Source organism: Propithecus coquereli, unplaced genomic scaffold, assembly GCF_000956105.1.
Source record: "Propithecus coquereli isolate 6110/MARCELLA unplaced genomic scaffold, Pcoq_1.0 Scaffold45, whole genome shotgun sequence".
Classification (NCBI taxonomy): domain Eukaryota; kingdom Metazoa; phylum Chordata; class Mammalia; order Primates; family Indriidae; genus Propithecus; species Propithecus coquereli.
In genome coordinates this window covers 8,835,339-8,845,272 of record NW_012150285.1, presented here as the reverse complement: position 1 = coordinate 8,845,272, position 9,934 = coordinate 8,835,339, and the positions used below count along the sequence as shown (strand labels likewise).

Genomic DNA, 9,934 nt, shown 5'->3' with positions numbered 1-9,934 from the left:
TACCCAAAATATTTCAAGACATTTTTTGTTAACCTCTACTAATTCTTCTACAAAATTACTTAGTACAATTGCAACGATGAAATCAGAATTAAAAAAAAAAAAAAAAAAACGGGATCCTTCACAGAAAAGGATACAGGGAGCTCAGTGAAAAACCAGCGTATGATTCCTACACGCGCTCAGTATCCCTAATCCGAAATTCAAAATGCTCCAGAATTCAAAACTTTCTGAGTGCCAAGAAGACACTCAAAGGAATTGTTCACTGGAACATTTCCAATTTCAGATTTTCAGACTAGGGATGCTCAACTGGTAAGTATATACTGCAAATATTCCAGAATCCAAAACAAATCTGAAATCCAAAACACTTCTGGTCCCTAGCATTTTGGATAAAGATACTCAAGTGCCAAAACTACTACTATAATCTGGGGTGATACAGTAAAGTCCCTAAATTATAAACACATCTCTGCTTATATTCACAACTTGAAACTCAGAATGCTTTTCAAAAGAAACAATGGTAGAAGAGTTATTAGGTTCCCAGAGTTGCCCAACAAAAGCCTATTCTATTTATTCCATGACATTCCTAAACTAGTCTTGAGTTCCAGATTCATTGGTGTGGAAACAACATAATATGGAAAGAGCATAGCCTGTGGAGTCTGTGAGAGTAAGGCAGAAATCCTCACTGCCAATTACTAGCTATAAGACAAAAAATTTATTTAACTTTTCTGAGTCCTAATTTCCTCATATATACAAGAGAGCACTGCCTATCGCGGGGAGTTTGTAAGGGTCAGAGATAATACAAATCAACCAGCAGGACTGTGACAGCAAAGGCATTCACTAAATAGAGGCGATTATATTAATATTACCCTCTACCCTTCTCCATTACGCTCTTCACACATTCTTTTTATCCCCTATGCTGCAGTTAAGCACCCCGTTCAGGATTTATTAAAAGGAATTCAGGATTTGGAATCAGAAAACCTGGGTTTGATTCTAGGCACTGTCTCATACAAGCTAGAGTACTTTAGAGAAGACATTTAACATCTCTGAACCTCAGATTGTCCATCTGTTACTCAAAAAAGAAAAAGCATAGAATTATTATGATTGTGACATAGTTTATAAACTGGCATAAACGTACAGTACCAGAAATGTTAGCTTTTACCTACTCCAACATACTCCTGCTCGAAAATTACCTGCCTTCCAAGATCAAACATGTATAACTAAGCAAATGTCATGGGAAGAATAAGCAAGCTAAACTACATAGCTCACGGGAAAATACTGTAATGATGTCCTCTTTATACTCCCAGAGTGCAGAACATGCTTGATAACACAAATGAAGCTCTTGTTGGTGGAATTCAAGGAAGAGAAAGAAAAATTAAATTTAAAAGTTAAGCTGTATAGAAGACTTTGTTGTCCTAGCAATCTGCATCCTGAGAAACCTTTCTTAAACAGTTTCTACTCCTTTTCACTTAGCTTTCCTTCCTATTCCCCCAAACAGTCCCCATAACAAAGCCAGTATGGACCCTAAGGTAGAGCAGAAAGAACTGACTAGATGAATAAGCATGTTCAAGTTAAGGGGTGACTGTCCTTGCCATAATCCACCAAACAATTCAATCTGGTCATAGCAAACAAAACATGGAAAAAGCAAAAAGACCTTTTTTCCAAATGTCCACATAGATATCTATATAAAAACACTTTCTATTTTTAATAGTATTTACCTCACAATGACTTTTAAAACCTGTCCTTCTTAAGACAGTGGAATCTTCTGAGAAGTTTTTTTGCGAATAATATAATTTAATAAAGTCAACAGGACCCACAGAGCTAATAAACTACTCCAAGGACTCAAATGCAGTACAGCCAAAAGAACTCAATTAAACACCTTAGCTAAACTGGACTACGCTTTCAAACTGCAGGAAAACGACAAAATGAAAATTGAATTCTCAGGATAAAAATCACCTACGCAATAACTTAACTCACCTTCGGTATAAAGAAATTCTCAAAACACAAGTGACTGCATACTTTCCCTGAGAGGAGGTGTATTTACGAAGGGTGTTAAGTTATAACCCAATAAAGTTCACGAAAAGGATATGCAAAGATCTCAGTAGACATTCAAGTGGCTATTTCTACTATTATTCATTACCCATTCATAACAAAGTTAGCAACACCACCTACCACATCAACCTCCACATCATTGTCTGATCTTGTCTGAGCCTGACTCTGTCTGAGCCCCTTGGGAAGGTGACTAGTAGCCTGGATCATGCAGCCCAAAGTTTAAAGGTTACTAGCATATTGATATCATCATCGCTATGTGTGAATCTTTTTTTTTTTTCAGTAAGATCAGAATACCTCACTGGTGTCAGCTTTAGGACCACCAAAAAAAAACTTGGGGTTGGGCACGGTGCCTTGTGTCTGTAATGATCGCACTTTGGGAGGTCAAGGTAGGAGGATGGATAGAGGCCAGGAGTTCAAAACCAGCCTGAGCAACATAGCGAGACACCATCTCTGCAAAAAACTAAAAAACTAGCCAGGCATGGTGGTGAACACCTGTAGTCCCAACTATTTGAGAGCCTGAGGCAGGATGCTCACTTAAACCCAGGAGTTTGAGGCTGCAATGAGCTATGATCACACCAGTGTACTCCAGCTTGAACAACAGAGCAAGACCCTGTCTCAAAAAAAAAGAAAAAGAAAAAAAAACTTGGGACCAGTAACAATGGCTCTTGGCACTGTGGTGTTAATATTTTTTAAAGTGAGAGACTACATGAGAAATAAGACTTATCTTAATACCCATATTAGCAATGAAGTCTTAAAGTGCTTCAAAGTTATGTGATGGTGACAGGAGGGGGAAAGGATGGGGTCAGGGAGGGGGAAAAAGAAGCATTACAGCATATAACTATCTGAAAAAGAAATAGTAAACACACAGGTTAAAACATGTTTACAGTTACTAACTGTTGCCAACACATAGCAGTTACCACACCATATACTTGTCAGATTTCTCAACATGCAAAACAAAAAGGAGCCACCCCTTTATGAAGTACTTATCTGCCCACTTCTAAAGAGCAGAAATGACTTTTCTGGAATGGGGGCTATTTAACTTCCTGTGCTCTCCCTTTGACTTTCAAAATCTTGGTAAAACTTTCAGAAAATTAAGGTTCTCCTCAATTCCAAGGTTTTTCATGTTAAGTTGAATAAAAGTTGTGTATTTTTAATATTGATAAACTACAAGAGCAATTTTCTATTTGCAAACTATATGCACATTTCTACTAGATTTTAAAACGCTTTTTAAAAGGCTAAATATAAAGTTGGCAAAAACAAGTAATACAGTAGACATAGCAGACATTCAACAAGTTTACTTATCAGAATTCCTAAAGAAAAAGCTTGAAAAAAATTATGAAGATAAATTCCTAGTAGTGCTGCTGAAGATACAATGTTACTAATAATGGAAATTGAGAAATATTCAAAATATTCTGCAAACAGTATCTCCCTCTAAAAATAAAGACAAAAAGCATTTACCAACACAGACACTAATGGTTCTTAAAAATGATAATCACATGGGAGACATTTCTATAAATTTCTATGAATTGCAATAACCCTAACCTTTCAAACCACGTTTTGGTCTTGCCTTACCAATAACAAGTGCATTTTTGGTGTCATTATACTGATACAAAGGGCTCTGCTATTTTATTTGCTTCTACTGCAAACTGTTGGTTTACACAGTTAAAGATCTACAAAACTACCACACACACTTCACTTCCAAGCATTAAAATAAAAATAAACAGAAAAGCATCTGTCACAGATAAAGTCCCAAGAATTTTCTAACTTACAACAAGAGATATTTTACGTTGTAGTTCAAAGGCTACATACGTATGTTCATTAATCTATTTGGATTCATATTCTATACGTTTACTTAGGTTGCAAGAGAGAAACCTCAGAAAATAAGCAACGGCAATGACACCATTCTATTTTAAGTTATTTATGAAGGCTACAGTTCAAGAACTTTTGGAGGAAGAGAGAGTGTTTAAGACAATTCTCCAAGTAGTTAATAATTCGTGTTTTATCATTAACCATAGCCCTAACAACCCCTAGAATACATCATGGTGGGGGAGGAAGTGAAAATGATGAGAGGGGGAAAAAACCCGACTTGAAAACGGACAGGCAGGCACATTTACAAACCTTCAATTAAATGAATTTTAAGATTAACTTCTCTCAAACGCACTCCCTCACTCCCCACACCCGCTTCCTCCTCTCCTCCGGGAGGTCTCTGTAATGTGACTCATGACAAATTTTTTTAAAAAAATAAATAAATAAAAGACACACCCTCTGGGCTGAACTGACATAATCGCCCCCACCCCACTCTCCGCCGACACACACCCCGCTTTTCCTCTCCCTTCTGCGGCTTCTCCCTGCGCCTCGTCCCTGCCCTTTCCTCTCCTCTCACTCTCCCGGTCCCAGACCGGGGGCGCACAGGCAGCGCGGCGGCAGCTGGGGACTCCGGGACAGAAGCCCGGCGAACGGGAGCTGCCGGGGGGCAGCGCGACTCCGGCGGCCGAGTCCGCGGGGAAGCGGACGGCAGGGGGGCGCCGGCTGCGGCAGCGGCGGGCTCCCGGCTCCCTCGCCCATTTTCTCTCTCCCCTTCCATGGGTTCCAGCCACCACAGCCACTTCCTGTATCGCAGCCCGACTCCCTCAGCCGGGCCACTTGCTCCCTCCTCGGCCGGGGCCGGGGCAGCGGCTGAGGTTAGGGCAGTTCCCCACCCCGCCCAGCGGGCTGGTCACTCGGGCGGCCGCGGCGGCTCCTCCACCCAGCCAGAGCCCGCCGGCCGCCAGCGCGCCCGCGCTCCTCACCTGTATGTAGTTGTTTTCACAGTAGTCCGCCACCCGGGTCAGGTTCTGGTAACTCTCTATCAGCGCCCTCTTGCCAGACGGGATCTCCTCCTCTAGTAACATCTGCAGCTCTGCCATTTTCCACCCCTCTGCATCGCTTCCTCTCGCGTTAAAGAGACAGAGGCAGCAAGGTCCGCCGAGGCTCCGAGCACCTCACAGCCCGGATACAAACCGCCTACCCGCCCTCCCGCCTGGTATTGTGGGAGTGCACCTCCTCCTCTTCCTCCTCACTCTCTCCAGCCTCCCTCCACCCACTGCGCGCAGCCTCCTGAACCTCGTTCTCTCGCGAGCCTTCATGTCTGCCCTCAGCCACGGGATTTTTTTTTTCCTTTGGCACGGTCTTCTGGGAATTGTAGTCTCTCATAGGCTAGCGTCCCGTCTAGGGCGCATGCGTCCAGAGAGCCTCCGAAAAGCGACGGGGAGGGGCGCCGTAAAGAACGACGACGGAGGGTGGCGGTGTTAAGACCGCGGTTTCCTCACAGCTCCGGAAGATGGCGCCACGGGGTGACTGTGGGGAGTGAAATCGTTTCCGAGAAAGCTGTGTAAGTTGGCAGAACTTGGTTAATTAGGAAATGGTGAATCTGCGACATCCATTCAGGATACGGACTAAAAAGGGGTAAAATACAGAAAACTCCAAATCTTTACTTCCTCTGTCTTCTTAGAGATAACGCGACTCAGACTTTACTTTGTAAACTTCCGCCCCCATGAATGAATTTTAATTCATTTAAAATTTAGCGAACATTTGTTGATTGCCAGCTGTGTACCAAGCCTTGTACTGCACATTGGGGGTACAAGTTGAGTAAGGATATTCTGTACCATTAAAGACTCACAGTTTTAACATAAACACTCAAAATTTTTAGTTCTTTCGTGTCCTAATCTCTTTTTCCTCTGACTCTCCTTTGGATACATCTCGTTACACTTTTTAAGTCATGTACACATTATTTCTCTTGTTTGTGCATGATCACTTTTGTTTTCGTTCTTGTTTTATCATCAGCTGCTTTGGAAGAGTCTCAAAAGGCCCTGTATTTTAAGCTTTTTACTTCAACAGGAACATTAAATACTTTTCACATAATGTGCTATGAAAAGTGGTGTCCAAAGTGCGAAAAGGAAACTAAAGATCACTTTAAAGTCCATATTTTTATTTCTGTCCCTGAAATCATTTGGAATCATAGTAACTATAGGAATAACAACATTACCCAACCAAATTAAAAAATTGCCACAAACAGGTATTTATTGAATATTGCCTTTACCAGGGGCCATAAAATGTTTAACCTCTAAAAGGAAAAACTTAAGTCTCTTACATAAAAGAGGTAATTTCCCTTGCCACCAGATTCTCCATCAAGGACTCCAGTGTCTATAAATAAATAAATGAATTACTTTCCATAGTGTCTGGAATAGGTGTAATAGTCATCCTTTGGCCGGGCGCGGTGGCTCACGCCTGTAATCCTAGCACTCTGGGAGGCCCAGGCGGGTGGATCTTTGAGCTCAGGAGGTCAAGATCAGCCTGAGCAAGAGCGAGACCCAATTAGCCAAACAACTAAAAATAGAAAAAATTGGCAGGGCACGGTGGCACGTGCCTGTAGTCCCAGCTACCTAGGAGGCTAAGGCAGAAGGATCGCTTGAGCCCAGGAGTTTGAGGTTGCTGTGAGCTAGGCTGACGCCACAGCACTCTAGCCCAGGCAATATAGTGAGACTCTGTCTCAAAAAAAAAAAAAAAAAAAGAAATAATGAAAACGGTGAATCAAATTGGTGAATTTGATTACCCATGGCTTAACAAAATAATTTTTTCAAGTTAAAAAAATAAAATATCTGAGATTTTTTATATGATATGTTAAAAAAAATGCAGTTATATTTTGCTTATAAGAGACACCTATAAGACAAAACCATCCTTGAAATAAAAGGATGGAAAAATATTTACCAGGGAAATATAATCCTGAAGAAAACTGTTATAGCAATAATAATACCAAGTTAATTAGAATCAAGGCCAAAAAAAATAAAGAATAGAGGGATATTCAATAATAATAAGGGAACAATTCATCAATAAAATATAGTTATAACTTTTTAGAAGTAAACATCACAGCCTCTCAATTAATAAAGCAAAAACTTTACAAAGAAAAATTAACATATCAACAGGTATAAATAGAAGATTTTAACACATCCCTATCAGAGACCAAAGAAGCAAACAGAAAAGTTAAGCTGTAAATGTTTGAATGGTAAAATTAATAAAGATACAAATAATCCTTATTAGAAATGAAAAAGAGGGCATAACACAAGTTACAATGAGGAAAAGTAAGAAATTTTCAGGCTTCCAGTAGTAACTAGGCTGAGTAACACATATAAATTCTATCTGTACTTCCTATCTTCTTTGGTGAAGTATCTGTTCAAATCTTTTTGCTTGTTTTAAAAAACTGTTTGGCATTATTATTGAGTTTAAGAGTTCTTCATACAATTCCTTTATCAAGATACTTGTTTTGCAGATTTCTGTACTTCCTTCAGTTTAACTGGTTGAAAGTGAGGGGGTAGAGACAAATTATGTCTCGACACAAATTTGTGCAGTGATGTGGATTTCTTTTTTTGTTTGTTTCTCTTTTTTTTCTTTAACTTTTATATCCAATGGCAGAAAGTGGGTTTCAAATTACCTTCTAAAAAAAATTTTAATTTGAGAGTCAAAATCCCTTACCACACCACATTGAAATGGGTCATAAACCTAAATGAAAGAGATAAAACTATAAAATTTCTGGAATAAAACAGGAGAAAATGTTAGTGCAGTTTGGTTAAGCAAAGATTAAATAGGACATAAAAACATGAAATGAGAAATAAAAAATGATGAATTGGGTCTCAGTAAAATTTAAAACATTTGTTTTTCAAAAAACACTGGTAAGAAAATGAAAGGGCACCATGAGCAGCAAAGTCTCCAGCCACACTTGCACAAGTGCCAGAGATTTTGCAAATGGTGGAGCTGCAGATCTCACTGAAGAACCATGACCCTAAGTAAGGCATTCGGTTCTTGGGAACCATCAGGCTTAAGTCCACTCTCTGCCCCAACTTCTCCGTGTGTGTCCTGGGGTACCAACAGCACTGTGACAAGGCCAAGGCTATGGATATCCCCCACATGGACATCCAGGCGCTGGAGAAACTCAACAAAAATAAGAAGCTAGTCGAGAAGCTGAATGAGAAGTATGATGATTTTTTGGCCTCAGAGTCTCTGATCAAGCAGAGGTCCACAATCAAGTTCCAGATGAAGGTGCTGTGTCTGTCAGTGGCCACTGGCCAGTGAAAATGACAGATGAGCTTGTGTACAATATCCACTTGGCTATCAACTTCCTTGTGTCATTGCTCAAGTATCGGCTTTACACATCAAAAGCACAATGGACAAGCCCCAGTGCCTCCACTAAGACACATCCTAATCCTAGTGACAAAAGAAAAAAAAAAGAGAGAAAGAGAGAGGAGGAGGAGGAGGAGGAGGAGGCATGGCGGCAAAACACAACCTGGGAGAAAATATCTGCAAAACAAATATCTTGATAAAGGAATTGTATAAAGAACTCTTAAATTCAATAATAAGATGCCAAACCAGCTTTTTAAAACAAGCAAAAAGAGTTGAACAGACACTTCACCAAAGAAGACAGACATTGGCAAATAAACACAGAAAAGATGCTTAATACCATTAGTCATTAAGTAAATACAAATTAAAACCACAAAAAGATACAACAACACACCCTGTAGAATGGCTAAAATTTAAAAGATTAATAATACCAGTATTGTGAAGGATGGGGAGCAACTGCTACTCTCACACACTGCTAATGAGAGCTCAAAATGTTAAGGCCACTTTGGTCATAAAGGTAAATACACATTTATGATCCTGCAATTTCACTCCTAGGTATTTACCCAAGAAAAACGAAAACATATGTATACATGGAGACTTATAAACAAATGTTTATAGCAGCACTATTGAAAATAGACAAAACCTGAAAAGAATTTTATGTTCATTTACATATACTAATTGTCATACATTCATACAGTAGATATCATTGAGCACTAAAAAGGAAGAAACTGATACACCAAACAATGTGGATGGATCTTAAAAGCATTATTCTAAGTGAAAGAAGCCAGACATGTAAAAGATTACATACTGTGTGATTCCACTTACATGAAATTTTAGAAAAAGCAAAATTACACTAATAGAAATCAGATCAGTCTTTGCCAGAGGCCAGAATGGTGGTTGTGGGGTAACTCCAAAGGGACACAAGTGAACTCTTAGAGGTAATGGAAATGTTCTAGATCATGACTATACATAACTGTATACATTTGTCAAATGGAATTGCACACTTGAAATCTGCGAGTTTTATTGAAACTAAGTCATACTACAATGAAGCTGACCAAAGAAAGTGCAGGCCGGAGAAAAATCCTTTGCTTCAAATAAATATTAAAGAAAAGGAAAAAAATTACATGTCTTTGTTGCCTTCGACATATGAAGAAAAGTCACATCATCCTAAAGGATAGGGCACAACTTGTGTTTCCAAGTAATAAAGGTGACTAAATGGTCAAGAGTTAACATTAAGAATTAAAGGTAAATGTTGTGCAAATAAATTAACAGTGTTATGCTAACATTTTAAAGTCTCTCCTATAATGTGCATTTTTATAGTCCTTATTTAGTATTTTTCTGTGGATTTTGTTCAAATAAATTATAATGAAATGCCTTTCAAAGAAATCCCAACAGAATAAAGAATAACAGTATTTGTATTATACTTAGTGATGTATTCCTAGGGTTCAAATTATAAATCAGCCTTTGTACCTTTCATTTCATGGATGTCTAGTTAGGCTAATCAATTTTTTCAGGAAAAACAGTTTGTAACTGCAAATTCTGCACATATGCATGAAGAGAAATTGAAATTTCATGTATTTCATCTGAAATAGCAGATTGCTGACAATCATAAAGACCTTACTTCTGAGGGATTAAGAGATGTGCCAGGCAAAATCATAATTTGAACTATTTTGGTACATAATTGCTGATCTCGTTGTCTGGCACACAAAGAGTGAGACTGCATACTTAGAAAACCTCAGAC

General features: G+C 39.1%; 1 protein-coding gene across 10 annotated transcripts in view; it reads right to left on the bottom strand.

Moving 5' to 3' along the window:
- The window catches only part of ABI1 (abl-interactor 1), a 136,857-nt gene extending 131,685 nt beyond the window's left edge, over positions 1 to 5,172 (bottom strand). For 8 of the 10 annotated variants that reach the window (XM_012654872.1, XM_012654876.1, XM_012654873.1 and 5 more), the window contains exon 1: positions 4,833 to 5,172. In XM_012654872.1, coding sequence (XP_012510326.1) covers positions 4,833 to 4,949 — 117 coding nt within the window. In that variant the 5' untranslated portion in view covers positions 4,950 to 5,172. The remainder of the gene's footprint in view (positions 1 to 4,832) is intronic. The other 2 variants (XM_012654878.1, XM_012654875.1) reach the window with 1 other exon arrangement.
- Positions 5,173 to 9,934: the final 4,762 nt, after the last annotated feature.